At 40.5% G+C, this 22,519-nt stretch overlaps 2 protein-coding genes across 13 annotated transcripts in view; both read right to left on the reverse strand.

Annotated features, from left to right (window-relative positions):
* The window catches only part of si:dkey-151g10.3 (serine/threonine-protein kinase WNK3), a 36,833-nt gene extending 22,658 nt beyond the window's left edge, over positions 1-14,175 (reverse strand). For 4 of the 12 annotated variants that reach the window (XM_051425546.1, XM_051425548.1, XM_051425545.1 and 1 more), the window contains exons 1-2: positions 13,535-14,171; positions 4,265-5,457 (exon numbers count right to left, since the gene is read on the reverse strand). In XM_051425546.1, the coding sequence (XP_051281506.1) occupies positions 4,265-4,993 (729 nt within the window). In that variant the 5' untranslated portion in view covers positions 4,994-5,457; positions 13,535-14,171. The other 8 variants (XR_007887706.1, XR_007887705.1, XM_051425550.1 and 5 more) reach the window with 4 other exon arrangements.
* Positions 14,176-16,341: 2,166 nt separating this feature from the next.
* Positions 16,342-22,441, reverse strand: fam3a (FAM3 metabolism regulating signaling molecule A). The gene is made up of 10 exons (XM_051425557.1): positions 22,119-22,441; positions 21,585-21,616; positions 21,387-21,494; positions 21,007-21,030; positions 20,769-20,895; positions 20,381-20,439; positions 20,230-20,280; positions 20,047-20,131; positions 18,661-18,787; positions 16,342-17,641 (listed from the first exon to the last, which is right to left on the reverse strand). The coding sequence occupies exons 2-10, from the start codon at positions 21,595-21,597 to the stop codon at positions 17,543-17,545; spliced, it is 693 nt and encodes a 230-aa protein (XP_051281517.1). The 5' UTR covers positions 21,598-21,616; positions 22,119-22,441; the 3' UTR covers positions 16,342-17,542.
* Between the last annotated feature and the right edge of the window lie 78 nt (positions 22,442-22,519).

A 22,519-nucleotide genomic window follows, 5' to 3' on the forward strand; every position in this document is an offset into this window, starting at 1 on the left:
TTCAGAGACCCTTTAGCCAATGCACTGCACTAGCCATTTCTTTTTAGGTGACCACTTGTTTGCAAGAGATCTTCATATCTCGATGTTTCAAAGCTACGGTACCTGCGTTATGCAGTTGCAGAGGCAACTTCAGTGCCATAAAGTCCAGCTGGCCAAATTTGAAACATTCATTGGCATCAAAGATACACAACTTCTCAGTTATGGTAGATCTAAGAAACCTCACATTTTATAGTGTCAATATTCAGAGGCTTCCCTTTTGTGGCACTCTTTTTTATAATATGCTTTAACATATAATAATCACGTCATAATATTTTGATCATAAGTGCTTCACATTTATTGAATTCTAATTAGGCTATACATTATACCAGTGCTATGTGGTAATGTCTCAAACATTCAATAGCAATTGAATCTCTGGTTGCCGGTTAGGTAATGTGGACACAGCCTGAGGGACACTTGCCAACTGTCAGTGGCCTAGTTGAGCATGCGTCAGGTCAGACTGGTTGGATCGATTCCATCCCGGTCTAGTCAGTTCAGCTGTAGCCCATTTGATTTCGCCTCTCCTAATTTTAGTCACCCATCAATAGTCTGTCTTTGCTTTACCTTGACTAACACAACTGGTCTTTGATAATCAGAAACAACCAAGGTAAACTCCTCCATTTTGCTGTTGCTATTTGATACAATGGCCCAGAGAATTGTGGCCAGAATAAACACAATTTAATTTTAAAACATAATCAAAATGAATAAATATTAGTTAATGAAGTACACATAACATTGTTCATCTAAAATACTTTCATCAGAGCCTGCATTGACTGCTCTTATTAAAATATTATTTTTTTCAAACATGAGGCAGATGATATCTCAACCTTGTGAATGGCTCAATTATCATGATGCCAACTACTGAACTGGGGGTCTCGGGTGTATATAGGTGAACAGGCTTGCACGCTGAACTATAATGTAAATGTTACTCTTAATCGTGTCAAAGTCCAAGTTCTCTAATGGCCTTAGTAAGGATAAGCCTTTTTACTAAGAATCATGTCATGGTGTTTGCAGCAGGCAAGGGCCTGAGCTGCCATTTATCTGCAAACATAAATCCAAAAGCCTCTGTAACAATACATGTTAAATCAAACATCAAATATTTAAGGCGGTAATCATTATCATGGCAATTCTCAGTACTGCAGACCTGAGCTCTAGTGTTTGTAGTTCCTGTGAGTCTGGCTTGGCTGAGCTGATTTGAGCTGGACCAGTCTGGGATGACTGGGTTGAACCAGTCTGGTTTCTGCTGCCCGAGTTATGCTGTCTGTGCAGGGTTTTTGTTCCAGCCTAACAGGCACCCACTGTAATTAACTCCCCTGGATCACTCTGCATGCTCACTCACACAGACAAAAAGTGATGGAGAGAGAAATGGAGGGAGGGAGGGTGAGAGAGGGAGGGTGACAGGCAGACACATACAGTGGCATATGTTGACACAGACGGATAGAGAGCAACAGCTTGAACACAGATATGCAATACATGTACAAACACATCCAATTAGGGTGAGGGACTGAAGAAGACTGAAGCTGTAACTCAGGAGATATATAGCTCTGCCCTTTTAGGTGTGGAATTCCCAGGGAAAGGCAGAGGGAAGAAGAGAGATGGTGTCCGCACTGTGAACTTTAATTACACACTCTTTCAAGCTGCATTTGGACAGCTAATCCCCTGGCTTCCCTCTCTTTGTGGACACAGGAGGAGAGGAGCTAGGTGCTCCCAGGCTGCAGTCTCACAGGATGGCATAACATCAAATGGTGCATTGGCTAGTCATGTACAAGCTGTGGATGCTCCTATCCCATTCAGTGCCTTCAAAATGGGAGCTTTGCACAGACTGTCCATAGTCTTATGGCCTTATGTGATGATTGTGTCAGTTGTTTGATTACTGGGACCTTACGAGAGTGTAAATAAAGTTGTTGGTCTCGTAAACAAGAATATTGTTGCTTATTATCATCCTTAATGCATCCCCACTGTACTGTGTTATTGAAGATTGCCCATTGTAAGATCCATCCCCAGCAGGACACATTACACAATCATAATATAAGAAGCATTATTATTCTGATTCAGTATTCTAATTCCACTTGAAACTGGGTATAAGCTTTGGTTAAGTGGAGTAAATAGGACAGATAATGTGACCTGAGTGAGTGACTAGAATGTTGCAATGAATGTGGCACTAGATCCATCTATAGGCGTGTGACCAGGTCACTGTGTACCGTCTGTGTGTGTGTGTGTGTGTGTGTGTGTGTGTGCGTGCATGTGTCTCCCTGCATGTGGTAAGTTAGCATTAGCTAACACGCCTGCTCTCTGGGAGGGATGCCATGGTAATCCTCTGTTCGGCTCACCATCTCCCCCTCTGTCTCTCTCTCCCTCTCTTTCTCTCTGTCTGACCATCACCTCCTGTGTCTCTTTCTCCTCTTTCTAACATAGCCTTCCCCTTGTTGTGGTTCCTGTTTTTCTCTAAAATGCTGTCTGTTTATAGATAAAAATCTATTTAGATTACACAATATGCATGCAGTTTCTAATTGTCTCAGCAATGTCCGACTGATGTAGCCGGTAATGTTTTCATGCTTCTAGACAAATACCCAGTAAAAACTATTTTTTCTTTTTTTTACTTTGACCCAATGCGGTTGTGGAGACAAAATTGGATATCACAGATTCAATATGGGTGCGCAAATCAGCTTAAGCCTACTGTCTTTTCATTTTCAAAAAATGCTTTACCCAGCTCGGATTTGCTCGCACTCCTGAGCCAAGGCAAAATACAGAGCGGTGCCTTTGCTGGTGTCATGAAAGAATACTGTCTGCTCTGGTAGCAACATATTTTAATGATAACATTATTATTCCAGGTGAAGCAGGCTACCTTTGCAAGCTAAGATGATTTCTCAAAAAGGACAACATCAACTATTAAAGTAGGACTCAACAGGAGCTGTGGCAGTATGATATACCAAGCAGCAGTGCCCACCTGCTGATATGAAGCTGATTCACTAGGTGTTAAAATAAAACCAGAATAGGTGATGGGGGGCATGCCTGCTGCTTGTTAGTCCAACAGACGTGCCTGATCTCAAGGATTAGTCAAGGCTCTTGTTTTGGAATTAGCTCCAAACCAAACACATGACTGACTCTTCTCACACAAAGCCAGCAGTCAAATCAGATGGCTTACCATAACACTGCTCTCTATTGTGGGGCCAAGAGTCAGAGGGATGCATTTCTTCTCTCCTCCACAAGTCTGTCTCCCACCACATGTTGAATTCACACCATCTAACAATGTTTCCCATTACTTCTCAGTATGTTAAATCCGGTGGTCTACAGTATGTACTGTAAAGACTGACAGCGCTCTGTGTTCGACATTTATCAAATTTCATTATGTTCCTCCCACTGCAGTGTCAATGCATGACAAAGAGTTTCTTACATTCATGTTTGCTATTGTTACATCTACATTTGCTGCAGTATTCCTATTCGCTCTGTGCCCATAAAATGCATCCCATTTAGAGCTTCGCTTTCATTTCCATTTCATACCTCATTACATTACACAATAGACAAGAGTAGGCTGTGACATGTACTGTATGTAAAATATAAAATATAAAACTTGCCCAACTAGCAACAAAATTCTAACCATGTACTTTATAATAAGAATGTGAATGTTTCAATTTAAAACTCGTTATACATGTTCACACATACACCTTCTAGACCTAGAGTGTTATCAATACAATCCCTAAAATTAATACTAAAGTGTCATTAATGAATTAATATAATTCAGCCAAATGCGGAAAATGCTGTTTCTAATAGGATACCCTACCACAACAAGAAGAAGCACTGACAGCCCATGATTCTATTATTCATAAGAGTCCTAGAAAAGGCAAATTCTCCACTTTCACTTTGTGCTGTCATTCAGCTACAAGCGATGCTCCTCCTTTTCACCCCGGTCTCGCAGTATGAATAGCAAGCAGACAACGTGCTGAGATTTCCAGATTTCAGGAGGAAGGGCTCCTGGGACGCATCTAATACAATTCACTTCAAAAGAACAACAATGGGCTTAACACTCTCCAAAGCACACTAATTGGAAATATTATTTGTTTATATCAGGTATTTCCGTTTAGGGTTGTGTACACGTACTGGATTCTTAAAGAACATTATTTGTTTTGGGTTTATTCTCTCTTGCAGCTAATTTGTGCCAGCTAATACAGAATTTATAATTGGCAGCATAGTCTGAAAAGCGTGGGGGGAAAAGAACAGTTTATCTTACCTGAAGTTCACACCAAGCCACCTCCACCCAAGTCTCTGTGTCCAGGCCTTTATACACAGTCTTGAAGGCTCCTCTGCCCAGTTCAATGTCAAACTTGAGGAATCTGCCTCCAGGAGAGGTGGCCACGGCCTTCATCTCTGCCTCCTCTTCCTGCTCACGGTCCCTCTCCTTCCCCCTCTGGGCAGGTGTGGAGGAAGGAGCATCCTTGCCAGGCTCCTGGCTAGAGCTGGGGCAGGATGGGTCATGGCCCAGGGCAGCACAGGATGAAGCAACCCCTTGCTGCTGGGCACTGCTGGTGAAGACTGAGTCAGAGGAGCGCAGCTCCAGGTGGGGGGCACTGTGGGGCGCCTCCGGGGGCACCTCCACCACATCGTCCTCCTCACAAATCTCCACACTCTTCCTGAAGAAGCGCTTCTCCCTTCTCAGTCGCTTCTGGCCAGTGTCAACTGGTAAGGAGGGTGTGGAGAATGAAATCGGTCTAACTGGGTTCTCCTTACCCGCCTGGCTGGCTTCCCCTCCTCCTCCTCCTCCTCCTCGGATTGCTCCATCCTCTCCTCCTGTTGTTTTCCTCTCCTGAGTCTGGGAGGAGGGGAAGTCCGAGGGGGTGCTGTGCGTCCTATCTCTCTGTGGGTCAGCCCTGCCCTCCCGCTCCGTGTCCTCCTCCCTCTGTCCATCAGGTTTCTCCGAGGAATCCTCGGTGCCTGTGGGCTCTCCTGGGTCAGTAGCCATGGGAAATGGCCTTTCCCACTCCTCCTAGACCTCCTCCTCCTCCTCCTCCTCCTCCAAACCTTTGCTCCTCTGTCAGTCCCCGTCTCTCTCTCTTTCTGTGGTCACCCACTCACCCCTTCTAGTCTATTAGGCTGTTCTTCCAGTGCTGCAGGTGACTGAAAGCCGGTCTTGATCAAACCCTTCCACTTTTCTTCCGCTGTCTGTCTCCCTGCCTCCTTTTGTTAGGTACTTTACAGTAGCACAGGAGGGTGAGACCACAGCTGTTAGAGAATAGTTTCTGTCCTCACTTTTCTTCTCACCATTTCCTATATTTTCTTTTCACTTAGTTGCAGTACCAAACAAAGTAAACCACACGTCTCCCAGCTCTTACAAAAACACACAAAACCAGGAGTTTTTTTCAAGCCTGTTGGGAAAGCTGCTGTGTTTTTCTGTCAAACTGTTGTGTGAATATCTTCAAGTAAACCCTGCAAGACAAAAACAAAACATTGCATTAATATTTAGACAGTCAGGGGAGAAAAGTATTATCATGTCATTGCCATATTTAACTCTCATAAGAAGAATGCAAGCAGCATTATCTGTATAAAATGAATTTGAATAGGAAATCTAGATGCTCCCCTGTATTTTAGAGGGATAAAATGGACCAACATCAAATAAGTAACCTCACAGAAAATCCTCACAGCACCTTTGTAAGGAAATGGACTGTCACAGTAGCCTAGTAAGTCTGTGTAAAAATATGTGTAAATTGGATATGAAATGCTGAAAGATTCCACTAAGAAGACTTGTAAAAGCTCTTTCTTGTAAGCCCAACCACTGCTAATTCTTGCAAAGAGACAGTTTTTTCAGACAGTTAGGGACATGAAGTGTTGTTAGCCTCTAAAACTTACATTAAAGAAAACCTAGTGTGAAGTAGATCCTGAAGATCTCCATAATTGGTACAATGTTTCCAGTAATCAGACACAGGGTAAAACTTCAGAAAGGGGAAAAGTCCGTAAATGGTCTTTTTCCACAGCCGCCCGCCAAAGTGACCTGAGGTAATTAACTGGAAAATGTTAATTCAAACTTAGTAGTGAACTCTGGCAGCCCAACATGTTCCTGTATATGGTAAGAATATTCCAAAACCCATTGAGGAGAGCAACCACTTAATCTGCCAAACAAAAGCTTCTTCTTTGTTATGGCCTTAACTTTGCCCAAAAGAATATCCGTCTTACCTGGTCACAAACTACGCATGACCTCATCAATCATCAAGTGCACTTTTATCAGCGTCTTGTGACTAAAGTTGTGTTCAACGGCTCCATTAGTCAACAGAAAACTGCAGTTAGGAGTATGCGATCCCAAACATTAAATATGGATGATGAACTATGGGCCGGTTGAGTGTGAATAATTCATACACAGAGGGATTTTCAAACTACGCTGGAGTGACTACCACACATCTGCAACAAAGAGCTCATAAATATACACAACTATGATTACGATTATCACCAGCGCAGTATTACTCAGTGCATACCCAGTCAACCATTCAGTCAGGGTGATAATAGACAGTTTTAAATTGGCCCTCAGTATTATCCTTTGCCAACATAAGGTGAAACTGAACACAGCAGGTTTCCTCTGATATGGCAATATCGCTGCAGTCCTGTAGCTCACAGTGTGCGTCTGTGTGTGTATGTGTGTGCGAGTGTGTGTACGCTTGTGGGCATCTTTCTCATGACATCTTTATCTTCACTTCTCCTCTATCACTCTCCATCTGTCCCCGGGTATTGTATCTCCTCTGCCTTCTGACAGCCAGTGATCTCTCAGTGGCTGCATCAGAGCAGTTTCATTACTACACCATCCAGCCCTGAAGTTACTCTGCAGCCAATATCTAAGAGAGGGTTGGACTACCAATTACGGATGTAATAAAGCCCAAAGTCACCATTTATGAATAAGCAGCTGAACTTACAGGAAGGGAGCGTGCTAATGCATATCAAAAACAAAAGATCCAGTGCAGGAATGTGCCTGTCCTGGTAGTGTAATGGTGCAGTAAATGGAAAGTAAAAAGTGCAGTCTAGGTCAGAGTATCAACTCACTTTACATATTAGTTTACAACTCAACCCATATTACTTTACAACTGAACATGTGGGACTTTCAAGGGCCACTGTATGCACTCCTGTCTAGGGTTACAGCACTCTTAGGTATGAAGCTACCCACAAGGACCACACATGTACAGTCTTACGTGGCTGCTGAAATGTGTTCTGCACTGACAGACGGCCTCAGTCAAAGTCACAGCAGCAAGTCTAGACTTTTTCTTCAATTTTAATGAGCAAAGCCCCCCGTTATCACAGGGGGCTCGTCTAGTGGCTCACAGTAGCTATTATCTCTTTTATAACGTGGTCATTAATACTTACATCAAGCTTGTTGTCTCTTCAAGCTCAAAGCAAAGGAGCCTTACATGCAATGCAAGTAGCTGTCAGTCAAATTAAAAACACAATAGGCTGATATAAGACCAATTGCTAAGAAGCTCCCGAAGAAAAAGAAAGAATTCCAGTTCAGCAACATTCCTGAGACACAGACACACTATCTGCGAGACAAACTGTAATTAGCACTAAGCCAGTCAGACACTGCGCACCTAATACCATAATGCAACAAAACAAATCATGAAATCACTGACACAAATTGTTAAAGTGATTCTGTTCTGGAAGTTTGAACTAAAAAACATTTACAAATTAAACTGATTAGATGGGAGTGTATTTGGCTAATCTAGTGAACTACATACCTGAAAAATGAAACATCTCTACAGGGCTGTGACTAACAATTGTTTTCATTTTTATTTTTTTTATCAATCACTTAGTCAGAGAATGTAGGTCATTAAATGATTAAACAAATACTTCAATGATCAGTTATCCTGTCTCAATTTCTATCAACTTGTCATTCGACAGTAGAGAACAAATTACTTATCTAAGACTACTGTGACCATAACTAAAAGACAATTATCTGAGTTACGGCAACCCAGGGAGGACACACCGTAGTGTACAGTGAGACTAAAAAGGTAAAGGCTAACAGGATGTGGGGAACATAAAGGGGGGAAAAACAACAGGCGATAAAGAGAGGGAAGTTGCCCTTTAAACTGGAGCTTATTCGCCCATGTCCCCAGGGCAAGGAGTTCCCATGAAAGCCACATACCGGACAGAGTTATCACAGTACATCAAACACGTTCAAGCCCATCACTGTCTCTCACACCCGCCCAGTCTCCCTTCCAAACACACACGCACATAGACACACACATAGATAAAGACATAAGACACACACCAGCAGGCTAGAACAAACTTTGTGTTTCTCTCTCTCTCTCTCTCTCTCTCTCTCCCTCCCCTCTCACACTCTTTTCTATCTTTTATACACAGACAAATACAAACACACACACACACACACATCAAAAGCAAACCCTCTCCCGCACCCAAACTGCATGTCCCCTTTCAATGAAAGAATGCCGAAAGGAATTTCCTGACACCAGCCAAATGACCAAGCAACTGCCCATATGGGCCAAAGTGGTAAAGCACAGTTGAAGATAACAAAATTAAAGTCGCAGCTGAAACGATGACATCTCTCAACGGCAGCAAAATAACTCCAGCAACACAGCGTACATCTTGTTGACATGTCAGGATCATTGTCTGTTCATTTTTCTATCAGCTCAGGGAGTACATGAGAACTGAACATCTGACTTGCTGCTCTCTGCCTGCCCTCCAGGCTTCTGTGAGGCTCCTGCATGGGGAGAACACCTGCAGCTGCCTAATCATTTCTGAAATGTGCAGCGAAAATCATTATGACACCTTTGCTTCATGACTGCCAAAGATGTGATTTCTATTCTACTCTCAAAACCTCCTGAAAGCCATGTTTGCTTTTCGCTAGTGAGACTCTCGCATATGCTACCTCAGAGAAACAGGGGTTACGCAAGTAACCTAAAGTTATCTGTGCTCAAAGTTTTGAGACAAAGAGAAAAAAAAGCCCTACTTTAGTTACGCTTTCTATTGCACAAAGACAAACAAAGGTGCCAGCACAGAAAGTTCACTTCTCCTACACAATCTGCAACTTTAATGTGTAGTGCATCGAAACCTATCTGGACCCTGCACTTTTTTCCACCCCTTACTTCATGGGGATACACACATTAATCCCCTGGAACCAAACTGCCGCTGGAAAATTGGGCAGGCAGACAAAAGAAGAGCCAGGGGACTCTGTGTGTGTGTGTGTGTGTGTGTGTGTGTGTGTGTGTGTGTGTGTGTGTGTGTGTGTGTGGGTGTGTGTATGCGCGCGCACAGACAGCGCAGTTTTTGCAATTGAGGAGGACATGTAGATGAAAAGGGTGAATAAAAAGTGGCGAGGGGGACAGGAAGGGATTGTAGTTGGTGGGAGCAGGCGGACAGCAGAGTTTCAAACAGAGAGAGAGAGAGAGAGAGGGAAGGAGAGATGGAGCGAGGGGGGCCGGCTAGTAGAAGGGCTGGGAAAAATGCGTGTGTGAAAGAGAACAAGAGAGAGATAAAGAGAGGGGGGGTGGCACAGACAAAAAAGGGGCTGGGGGTGCAGGGGGGATTTTGCCTGATAAAATATGTGCCAATGTTTGTGTGAATGAAAGCAGTGACTATAGCTAAATTTCTGCCTGAACAAAAGCAGCTACAGTTGTGCGTGGAGAGGAGAGGACAGGAGAGGAGAGGAAGAGGAGGAATGCTTTTAGTGGTTGGAAAAGGTTGAAAACATGAGGTGATTACATTAGCATAGGAATAGTTTCCGTTGGTATGTCCAGTGTCACAGCGAGACTGGGTGCAGAGGGCCAAGAGAGAACAGGGTGAAGGACTCAGGTTATGCTGTAAATCTGGTAATATGCTCTTAGTGCACTCTAAATACCGACCCCAAAAAACAAAACAGTTTTAAGAGGAGCTAAAACGATTAATCAAATTACCACCATTATTAAGTATATAATAACTATCTCACTGTCTCCGGTGATAGTTAATTGCATATGTTTTGGTTTTGGATTATAGGTTGGACAAAAAAAAGCAATATAAAAAGGAGTTACCCTGATCTTCAGGAAATTGTGATGGGCATTTTCTATTTTCATTTTTTGCTGGGCTAGGTCAGTGCACTTGGACTTAAATTAATGGTTGGTTTGCATTAAAAATAACTTGATGATGATTATGAATGATTAATTATAAGTTAAATAGCAAACGTCTTACTAAAAGTCTCATCTGTTAGCACAGGTGTATAGTCAGGTGTAATTCAGGTGTATAAGTATTATCAGCAACAATTTAACAATGTTCCTTCATCAGCTACCAGCTAGCTGCCAATAGTTTGCATAGTATCCCTTTGTTGATTACAGGACTGAGTGAGCCTTGTTATAGCAGACAGAGAGTCAGGGATGCGTGGAAAGCTTCAGTAGATACATTTGACTGGAGACTGAGAATTGAGAGAGAAGTATGAAGAAATGGTGTCGGATTTAGCTAATTAAGTAATAGAATACCTCTTATTCCTGTATTTGATCTGTAGATACAGACCAAATTTAACCAATTCCACCAATACCTGCCTGTAACAACAACACTTCCAGGCTTGATGGATGCAACAAATGTATCCAGCCTTTTTTCCAATTCAGCATTAGTCCCACAGAGATTTAAAAGGGAAATGGGTGCTAAGTAATGTGGGTAGACGGGGCAGAGGTAGCACAAGGTCTGAGAGCTGCCGGCCAAAACTTAAATGGGCTCCATGTCAAGCAGCAAGTATTCTGAAGATCACAGATCTGTATCTGAACTCTGCAGCTCAGCTGTTGACCACAACGGCAAGTAAAAACAAAGACAATGTTTGTTCAGTGAGGCTGTATCTAACAGGCATGACTGCTGTCATAAAGTCGCACCAGGATACATCACTGTAAGTGGCAGGTGTAAACCTTCAAAGCGCTGACTTTGTCTGTGCTGCTGTCGCTTCGAAACACAGGAGGCCGTCAGGCTCAAACTATGATTGTGTGGCTCAATTACGATTAATTACAATGTTCAAGACAATGTGCACAGTGAGGGAAGAGGAAATGCTACAAAATAAACTCAGAAGCTAATGAACAGATCTAAAAAAATCACCCTTAAAAAAAGCACCATTCATCTAAATTCAGTACAGTAAGCAGTGTATGTGCAGCTGAATAAGAAACGACAATGTAATTAAAACTGGAGAACTGTTTCACTTCCTGTAAAATGTAACATTCTTGATCCTCCAATAAAAAAACTGCTCTAACTACTCAATCAGGGTTGCCACTCTTTTGTAATGATACATTTCAAGGACTTTTCAACCTCTTTGAAAGGTTTAACTTAATTAGATTTAAAGCCAGGCACCATCATATTCCATAAGGATGAAACCTTTTCTGATTAATATGTCCATATACAATCATTAAATTATGCAACTTAATCAATATCTAATTCAATATGTACTAATGCGCATATCAATCCATTTTAAGCCCCAACACATAAAGCCTTTCTAAAACTTTTATTCTTGCTTTATTGTGATCAGTAGCTAAATTGCCAGTAATGGGCAGAAGCTTTTTTCAAAATATTGTTTATAGAAAGCTGTATATATAGCATGATATAGCACAATATTTATTTGCATGACTGGGCCTTAATATACTATATTATAGAGCCACTGTTTGGTTTGTCTGTTCTGGGCTACTGTAGAAACATGGCGGTTCAACATGGCAGAAGGCGACAGCCGACATCTGTAGATAAACATGGGTCATTCTAAGGTGAGGAAAACACAATGATACCTATATTCAGGTCATTATACACTAATAAAAACATACCTACAGTATGTTATTTTCCATTTCTGTCAATAGGTCTTCCTAAATATTACACACTGGACCTTTAAAGGAGACAAATAACCACAAATACACAGGTCTGTGGACAACCTAGGTGATCAGCTGCATATTTGAGGAAGGAAGGCCGATGAGAGAGAACAGACATCAGAAATCTCTGTATGCTTGTGCTACATGGAGAATGATCAATAGGAATACATATCATGCTTGGACCAGCGCTCCAGATGTATAAACTTCAAACTGAGAGATATAGAAATACATGGATCTCTTTATTACTCAGTTTTAAAGCTCTTGATTTTATTTTTTTTTTAATCCAAGCACTATCAAGTACTTTCCAAACCCCGTGGCAACCATGTCAATGATTGCACGTGTTGGTTTAGCACATGTTGCTTCCCTGTGCGTCTTCAGACCAGGAAATGTGATGAAAAATATCAAATGCTGGCCACTAGAATCAAACACACAATGATTGTTCTCTTCCCATTAGGGAAACTCAAGGCTGAAAACACAACAAGGACTTTTGTCCAATCCAGGTCAAGCATGGGAGAGTGCAGTGTAGGTAGCACACACACAGTACTGTTCAGTGTGAGAGAGAGAGAGAGAGAGAGAGACAGACAGAGAGAATATGTGTTGTCTAACCCCCCTTTTTGTTCTCTTTCATTCCCCTCAGCGAGCAGAGCCATCCCATACCAAAGGATTCCTCTAATCCAGGTGAGAGAAAGGCTCCTTAATCAGCCAATGATGAATCAGGATTACATGTTGCTAAAGTAGCTTACTACTCCTGGAGCTCATATCAACTACTGAGCCCCTTTTACTCCTGCAAATGGTGTCTGAATGTTTATGGATGATGGAGTACATCCGAGATCAGCAAAGTGTTGATTTCAGTAGTTTAGCAGCTGTCAGCCTTTTTTAGGAGAGGAAGCGTCCTCCTAATGTTTTGAGTACACCACTATCGGTCCCACTGGAACTCTCAGATACAATGTTTTGATATGTTTCTATACAATATCAATACAGGCGTTGAGGAGGGGGTACTGCATGTTATGCATAATTTATGGATGAGATGCATGTGGGTGTAGCTGACATTGTAATTGCTTTTTAGGTTTATTTTCTAACATATATACATATATATATATAAATATATATATATAGTAAAAAAAACTGCTTAGAGCAGATAACCCATGATGTGACCGGTCGTGCAGTAGCCACTGCCTATGAGGCAAAATCCAATGAATGTATGTTATTTATAGGCTACAGCATACATGACACAGTGATGCCAGGATGTGCAGGCAACATGAAGTAATGCTATTGGCTAGCCGGTAGCTCAGCTGACTTTTAGAAACGCCATGCAAACGGTGAAAGACACAGAGTACCATCAGCACACAGGGCAAGAGCACAGTGACTGACACCACAAATGAAAATCCCCAAACCCTCCTAGTCTTTTAATGCCCTGAGCACAGGCAAATCATTCAAATGATGGGACTGAACAGTTGGTGTCTGAGGGCCTGTCAGCTCGTCTGTCCGCAGGTCTGCACTTGACTTAAGTGTTTTTACACAGCATAATCTGTTTCACAATAATAAGCACCCACAGGAGGGGATAAATGTCTAATAGGCAATCCAGTAGCGCTTAAACACACTGAACACACAATAACAACGTCTCCCTGAGGACCACAGCCTTGGAATAAGGTAAAAGACTATTTGCATTGTGATTGAAATAGCAAATGACAACAAACATCACTCACCCAAATGTAGCATCGTAGATCGTCGGTCCTGCGATATATTTATTTAAAAGAAAAACGAGCAGCTCAGCGCAGATAGCTAGCAAACTCACTGATAACTGGATTATGTTTTTTTTTAGTTATTATTATTCCTTTATCTTTTTTTTTACAAACCTTATTACACGAGATTTACACTGGGCTGTCTGCCTACAAAATTATTATTATTATTTTTACACCCACTGAAAAAATACATTTACAAAAAAAAAAAAAAAAACCTTTATAAAAAATAAAAATAAAATCTCGGCTCCGTTAGTTTGTTCTCTTTATATTGTGTGAACGATTGCCGCGGTGTTGTCGGCTTGAAAATCCCCACCGGAGTCGTCGAGCCTCGGTCCGTGTGAGAGACAGCTCAGAGAGCATTTGCTGTATGTGATCCAGTTCAGACGATGTTTGCCGTTCGCTTTACAGATTCCCTCACTCGCTGCTCGGGCTGGCGGCTCCAAGTTGTGCGACCGGCCATTCATGTGTACCCGAATAATATCAGGAACTTATGTACATAATTTACAACGCACGAGTCCAACGGCCTTCAGCAGGTTCTCCTGTGTACTGAGCGCGCTCTGCACGCACGTTCCCACTTGCCACAGGGCTCATCATCATCCTGAGGACGAACGAGCGCGGCAGTTAGCTCGCTCCGCCACGAGGGGGCGGTGGCGCCGCGCGTTTATCTCAACGGCTCGTTATGTGACTTCGATGTTGCGTTCAAATGCTCCTCGTAAGATTCAGCTGCAGCACATCTGCCGTTAATATAATGAGCATTTAATGATTGTTTTGTTTCTCTATTATTGATATTAACGAGCCTGTAAATTATACTGTCATATTGTTTATGGTTACTGTGGTATTTATTTTAGAGATCAGATACATACATGATTATGAAATGTGACCACCGCACACTGGAATAACTTTACTGTGATTTTATTTAAGAGAGAGCAACGCGTTTGGCTTGCGGCAAGCTGGGTCACATGATCAGTCATGTGCCATCAGTCTTATTTTTTCATTTCAAAATGTTTTATATATTTTACAATAGTGAGAGCATATATCAAAACCATGAAATACAAAAAAGGTATTGCAAAATGAAAAAAAAAAAATTAAAAAAAAAAAAAAAAAAAAAAAAAAAAAAACATAAAAAAAAAAAAAAAAAAAAAAAAAAATAAAAAAAATAAAAAAAAAAATTTTTTTTTTTTTTTAAAAAAGGGAGGGGACCTAGTGTCTCATCTCTCTCTAAGGGTCCAAATTACCTGTATAGAGAGATATAAGATAGTATTAATGTCACAACAAACAGCTCAAATCCTGTGCTTCATTAAGTCCACAAGGTTCTATTGTGTTCAGTTCATGAATCCAAAAAGCCTCCCTTCTTAAGAGCTGGTTAATTAAATTGCCCCCTCTTGGATTATTGAACTATTCATGTATACGGTGCAGTGGTGGAAGAAGTATTGATATCTTTGACTCAAGTAACAGTATGAGTATGAGTTTTCAAGTAATCTCTTAAAACTAAAATAACACAAAAATACAAAAGTAGCATCAAAAGCCACTAAGAGACCACCTCTACTCAAAAATATGTTTTCTTCTTGTTCCTTCAGTTGTATGTTTGAGGTTCATTGTGCAGAATGATGTCATTTGTCCCGAGTTTGACAATAGAAGGATGTTTTCTCATTCATCTGCTGAAAGTGGACAGTTTCTCTGTGCTCGTAGTAGAGGCCTTATTAGGGGTTTTAATGTAGAAATTATACTTTATTTGTGGGGGGGGGGACACACGACATATCAGACACACATTATTGTTCCAAGCAGACTATTTGTGTTTATGTATCAATACATGTCTGGAGGGGATCAATATAAGTATCCAGAGTTACCTAATACAAAACAACCACATTCAGCATTGTATAAATTATTATTGATGCATTTATTTAAGCAGCATTTCAATGTTGTCAAGGCAGAACTAATTCAATTCAATTCAATTTTATTTGTATAGCGCCAATTCATAACAGAAGTTATCTCAGGATACTTTTCAAATAGAGCAGGTCTAGACCGAACTCTATAAAACATGTTTCACTAATCTGAACTGCTTTACTGATCATATGTCTTTGAAGTTTTGTTTATTTGTTTCTTTCACACATGGAGGCTGTGAAAAGAAATCCCCACCTCACATCTTTTAAGCACCTCTATTTTTATTCAGTGCTTAAAATGTTCACAGAATTCAAGTTTTGCACTTAATTACCATACGTGGAGTGATAACATGCATCCCATCTTAAACTTTGTGACATAAAGGCAACTAAAAGGAAAAAGAGTAAATATGAGTGGGCCCACAAAATAGCACTAACAGCAAGTCCAGATAATAACCTTTGCATTAGACTACATTATTATTCTACCTCAATAATTTACCTGTCCCTCTCCCTTTGAACATCACATAACCCACAGCTCTTCAGAACACTAAACTCATTTGTAAACACGCAACTGGAAATCACGATTTTTCCAACAACGCTTGAAGGGCCCACAACACATTTCAATGGAACAATGAAACTGATGCTGTTTGTCATTATTACGTTACAGTCTACCGATTCACCGAGCAACGCGGTTCTGCGCTGTCACTGAATTCACCGTCAAACCTGAAATCTTGTCCACCAGTCCCAGAGTTTATCCCCGTCAAGACATATGCTCAGTGAAGCCTTGAGCACAATGAACCGAGTAACCTCACAGAGACTTTGTCTGCTGTCGCCCTCTGGTGAATTTCTTTAAGTATGCCACTTGAAGAAAAAAAAAAAAAAAACTACAGGAAATAGTGGGACCTTTTTATTTATTAGCATTATTGTCACAATATAAAGACAGACTGTAATGCTTTGTAGAAAAATCTTTTACATTTAGATTCGGACAAAGCAGCTACAACTGACTTCTAACAACACATGTAAAATAATATTTAATTTCTGTGCATTTCCTACATGTTAGGCTTGCAAGGAGCCCGGTGGATACAACATCTTTAAAAAAAAAAAAGAAGAAATTTTAAAAAAAACACACACAACCACACATTTAGGCTGAATACTTAAAACAAAGCACTCAGTGGAAAGATGCTTGCAGGCCTGAGACAACATTACAACCACGGGCGGCGTTATGATAAACAAACACTATTGAGTCTGTTGTGTCCGTCTGTATGTGTTTTCCGATTAGGTGTTAAAATAAATAGTTTTATCACAGAAAAATGATCAGTGTAAAGTTTGTCTAAATGTAAACATGGCAAGCAATAACTGCAGTGCATCAAGTTCTAAGGAAACAATGACCGCTAACACTAGGCATAACAATATCACCGAAATATATATCACAGGAGGAAAATATATTAATGGATTTAAAATATAAAATCTGCCCACAGACCTGGTGTTCAGAAGGACATTCATACTACACTGTACCTCACATTTTTCCTATGCTGATGTGGCTTAGGTTTCCCATCACCTTAGTGTGAAACCTGTTAGGTGTGTCTTTAGCCTGCAGAACATCAAATGTTGTGCAGGTATTTAATGCTTCATATTCCTCCGTTTCAAGAATACTGACACCCTACAGAAAGGCTTACAGGAACATATTCTTTTTCCTACAATGGCTTTGGAAGACCTACGCCAGCTGTGTTCATTCACTAGTCGCTGTTACACTTCAATCATCAAACATTTGTCCTCTCGAGTTTCCCTTTACCCAACACGAACATTTTTCTTGTTTCTAAAACATTACTTCAGCTCAAAAGCGGCTCACAAAGTTCAACGCGCAAATCCTCTACAACAGGTTCCAGCATTTTTAAAAAAATATATCAAGTCCCAGGACAATCCTCGCAGTCAGCGCATGTCTCTGCCACGAGAGGGAAAATAAAATGTTGTTTGTGGCCTGGATCTTGGATAGTTTCAGTCATTCGGCAGTTCCCTGGCTTTCTAACAGTCATTTGAATCCACTGCTGTGGCTCCAGGTGTTTCTGTACTGTATGTGAGAGAGAATCAGGCACCATCATCCTTCCAGGGGTGCCCGCAGAGGAATACAGCCGTCCATCTCCAGAGACTCGGGCCAACCTTCATACTTGTTGCTGCTCTTACTGTTCTTCATGCGCTAATGGGAACAACCACAGCGAACACAACTAATGTCAACAAAACAGGCTAGAAGTTATTATACTCATAATTTCTGACTTTCTTATAAGCACATGAATGCATCAAGCATAGAAGTTTTAAAAACAGCCTATTTTAAAACCGCATTATGTAACATGCAGCATAATCTAACTCCAACAAAGGAGGGATAGGAATAGGAGGAAGGAAGGAAAATCCTAAATCTCAAATGCTACATTCAGGCTTGGAAAATGAGCAGTCTGGTAGACATCACTACAGGACACATGATCACTTTGGCCAGCTGGTAAAAACAAACCATATTATTCATCATGTCCTGTCAAATTTACAAGCTAGAATTTGAATATTCAAAATGGCAATATGTTGCAATTGAGTCTATTGTGATAAATTATCTACAGTATACACTACTATCAATACTATAAGATACGATAGATACACATATTGTATATATGTGTATCTATCTTTATTCAACTGTATCATAATACAACTGTAACTGTAAGCATCAAATCTTGATAACAGGGAGGATTAAGAAATTACATTTATTGCAATTATTATTGAATTAGGAAAGCAAAAATCCCGTGCCACATTCTTGTTCATTTTAACAGAGAGGCCATAGAAAGCATCCTGACTGGAAACCCCTGCTGCCTTCAGGAAGCCTTCTGTTTCCGTACCACCAGACTTAAAGACAGCTTCTTCCCTCAGACTGAGACTGCTTAATTCATCCTCAGTGCTTCACCATGCAACATTTTTATGACTTAGAAATCAATTTTACTGTGAATAATGTTTGTGGTTTTTTTAGTTTTTTTACGAGTAGCATAAAGTGAACTACAATCTGAATTTTATTATACACCCCTACGTTGTAAATGACAATAACCTTGAATATTTTTTATTTTATTGCAGCATCTGTAAGCAGTTAACTGTCTGCAAATTAGCATCGCATCAGATGAGCTGATGTATTCTACCTATTCTTCCTGCCTCTGTTGAACATTAATAGAAACAGTAACATACCTGCTCAAAAGGACTCTTATTCTCGATGCCCTTGGCTCCTACAAATACCCAGCTGTCTCTAAAGGCCAGCTCCTTCACTGCCGTGCTCCCAAGCTCCTCAAACAGTCGCCGAGACTCATCGTTCAACCTGTCACCGGAAATGAGGAAATAAGGTAGGAGTTTAACGTCTATTAAAGCACCAGTGTGTAGGATTCAGGGGCAGATTGCAACCTCATGAATACAGCTCAGCCTTCCAAGCGTGTAGGAGAAACTATGGCCATGAAACTCACAAGATACACAAAAGGCCTTCTCTACAGTCAGTGTTTGGTTTGTCTGCTCTGGGCTACTGTAGAAACTGTAGAAGAGGACCAAGTCTGTAGATAAAAACGTCTCATTCTAAGGTAACGAAAACACAGAGTTTCTTATTTTCAGGTTAGCATTCACTAATGATAAATACACACTGGACCTTTAAGAGGGTTGGCTGTTCCATTAAGCAATATGGTTAATGGAACAAATTCTTCACCTCCGTTAAATTTGATTTAAATTAAATGCAAGCTATTAACATTTCTCAGTAGGCTCCTCCTGGTCTTTAACAACATCTCAATGGCACTTTATGGCTCAACTCTGAGGTTTAACCACTTTGCAACCCTGATTTGTTTCTAAGTTACAAAGCCTTTGAGCGAGGGATCTGTGATCATGAACATTGTCAGTAACAAATTAAACAGCCATCAAATGTAATTTAAATGCAACTAAAAACATTAAATGTAATTTTTTTTATTTATTTATTTATTTTTTTAAATCTTGACTCCTGGCACTACAAGAACTCATTCTTGAATGCTCTGCTCGCCTCCTTCAGTGACAATTATAGTGTCCAAATGCTCACTTTCACATTAGGTTTTGTAGCATAAAACCTGATATGGAATTATTTATTCTCATTGTTTAAATACACAGTTTATATACATGCACCAAATTTCTTGTATGTGCGTGCATTCAGGGTCAATAAAAGTGATTCTGATAGTTAACTGACAGCTGGTTTACCTACTCTAAGTTGTGGCAAGGGGTTTTCTGTGCTTGAATGTTTTTTTTTTGTTTTACATGAGATTTTAAGGATGAATTAATTGAATTTATTTGAACATAAAAGGTGAACTTGGCAAGCATCAGCCGTCGGTTTATGAAACTGGTTGGACATTGGCCCTGCAGTTGTTTAGCTATTAAAATGTGATTCTCTGTAGCAGTGCCACATATTTATTTTATTCTACAAAACATTAACCAAGTCATAAAATGAAATATACTTTATAGATACAGACTTTGCCTGACAATTTATCAGAGAAAACTGCTTTGAAGTGTGTCTCAGGGGAAAAAAGAGGGGTGTTGGGCTGGAACTGATACCACATCGTAGATTCTTACTTTGTAGCTGGATCATCAAAGGAAGCCACGAACACGAGTGTTCCTTCATGGAGCGGCCGGAGAAACTTCAACAGGTCAGAAACATCTGAGAAAGAACAGATCAGATGAGCTGTGTGTGGTTTATAGTTTGTTATAGCCAAGCCATATGTGCAATACTATACATTACTGTCTGGTGTCTATTACCTCCTGCCCACATATCAAAGTTCTTTGTGGTCAAGAGCTCTCCTGTCACCCCTAGAGCAAAGAAACATGAGTCAGATGTTAAAATAACACAATTAACAGGAGTTTAAAATATTAACACCATTGGTTAAATGGTGGAAGATGACAGTCTTACCATTGACCAAAGCAATGTTTAGTCCACGGCCGACGTTGTTCTTCACACTGCTCACTAACCTGTGAGACAGAAACAAAAGAGGTTGAAGCACCAACTGCAGCACCGAAGAAGAACACTTCCACATTAACGTTCAATCTACACACTTCTAAACGCTGCCTAGCAGCAACTAATATAAAAAGGGTCCAGACAAAACCAAAGAAGTAGGGGACAGACAGACTGAAACAATACTTGCATTCAGCTCCCCAGACAGACTTGGAGGCCTGGTTATGACAGCAAAGAGGAAAAAAAGAACAGAGTGTGAAACCAAAAAAAAAAAAGAAAAAAGAGGAGAGACAGCAGGGGAGACAAAGACATAGATGAAAGGAACTGGGTAAGTGTTGAATCTCACATCTTGTCCTCCAGGCAGATTTTGGGTCCGATGACGTTGGCGGCACCAGACACCAGGCGGAAGGCCAAATGTTTTGGGGGACAGGGGGCTGAAAGTCCACATTTATACTTTCGAGGGCGGGTTTCAGCTAAAATATATGATACATTAGTCAGTGGTGATAAGGAAGATGATAAGTATGCAACATAATCATGATGATGCTTGAAAGGAAGAGTCATACTATACAGTTTCTTGTACTTACCAGGAGTTGGTTCCTCACTTGCCCCTAAAAAATACAGTTTTCACACTCAGTTGAAGTTTCTCATATCAGAAAGGCTTTGATTTATCATTTTATACACAGACCAAACACCAAACATGCATCAAGACTAAACCCACTGACAACTTGTCTTTCGGGTTGCTACTAACAATTATTTTTCTTTATCAATTAGTCATTAGTCTCTAAAACGTCATCACTGTTTCAATTCCCAGAACTCATAGTGATTTCCTGTAACTGCTAGTTTTGCCCGACGAACATTACAAAACTACAAATATTCAAGTTTTCCATTAACAAACCTCTAGAACCAACGAATGTCAACTAATTGTCTGTCAATTAACCAATCATTTCAGAACTATTTCTCTTACCGGTGAATAAATGCCGCACAGATGAACTACTCTCCCCTCCGAAGAGGGTGTTTGCAAGCAGCCAGGTGAGCCCCACCAATAGCAGCACAGCCACAGCTCTCAGGGGGCCTGTCAACAAAACAGGACATTCGAGTTGAGGGAAAGACAGACCTAACCAACCAGTTCCCACTAGAATGTAAAAGAAAATGTTTTACAAACCTGTTAACCTCATGATTCACAGTATCATAGACCTGAAAGTAACAAAAATAATTTCAGTTTGCAAAGTGTAGTTACATTTAGATTTACAGAGACAAAAATAGAAAATCTAAAATAGAAATGACAAGTACAGTAAACACCATTAAATGAGGAAGTCTCAGAAGAACGCAATTATATCATTTAACTTGTTATAGCTTTTTGTATTTATATGAATCTAAAGAGTTTATCGGATATGTAAAGTCTTTAAGAAAAATAGTGGCTACTCTTTTAGTGAATCATACATTCAACCATAAAAATCAAAACATTTCAATACAGTTAGTTGGTTTGGGGTCATTTCATTCCAAGTTGAGCATGTCATCTTCTGCAGAAAGATTTATTATAGTTGTTCCAGTGGTCGTGTAAAGATGGCTCTGCAGAGATGACGTTTGAAGGGATGAAATGAACCAAAACCATCGCAAATACAAGGCAACAAAGGTTAAGTCCTTTAACAACGCCATTAATCACTGATATGTACTTTAAAAAAACGACGGGTCTTACCTCCTGTATCTACGCTTCAGGCAAATACTGCCTTTCCTTGTCACCCTTGGATAGGTGGTAACTAATGAACGCTGAAGAAGAGCTGTTGCTCTTGCCACACGGGACTATTTCTTGCGCTGTTTCCTCATGGAGGCTCTCCTGGTACGAATCCGCTTTCAACGTGAGGACATGCTGAAGACAACACGCTCAGTCGACCATTTATAAAAGTCTTAATATTCCGCCTTTAACAAGCATTGAAAATAATCTATTTGGTTTGGTTTAGCCTATCTGTCTTCCGGATATGCTAAACCCCCCCAACACAAACCGTGACCACTGAGTCTGCGCGAGGTTCACGTGACCAACATTTATTTTAATATTTCTTTTTAGTATTTTAGTTTTTATTGCTAACAGTTGTGTAATAA

This window comes from Dicentrarchus labrax, unplaced genomic scaffold (assembly GCF_905237075.1).
Source record: "Dicentrarchus labrax unplaced genomic scaffold, dlabrax2021, whole genome shotgun sequence".
In the NCBI taxonomy this organism is placed as follows: domain Eukaryota; kingdom Metazoa; phylum Chordata; class Actinopteri; family Moronidae; genus Dicentrarchus; species Dicentrarchus labrax.

Coding starts and splice junctions, on each gene's coding strand:
- fam3a (XM_051425557.1), bottom strand. Junction 21,031..21,386: donor TGTGCGGCATTTATTCACCG/GTAAGAGAAATA, acceptor TGTATTTTTTAG/GGGCAAGTGAGGAACCAACT. Junction 20,896..21,006: donor AAGTGAGGAACCAACTCCTG/GTAAGTACAAGA, acceptor CATATATTTTAG/CTGAAACCCGCCCTCGAAAG.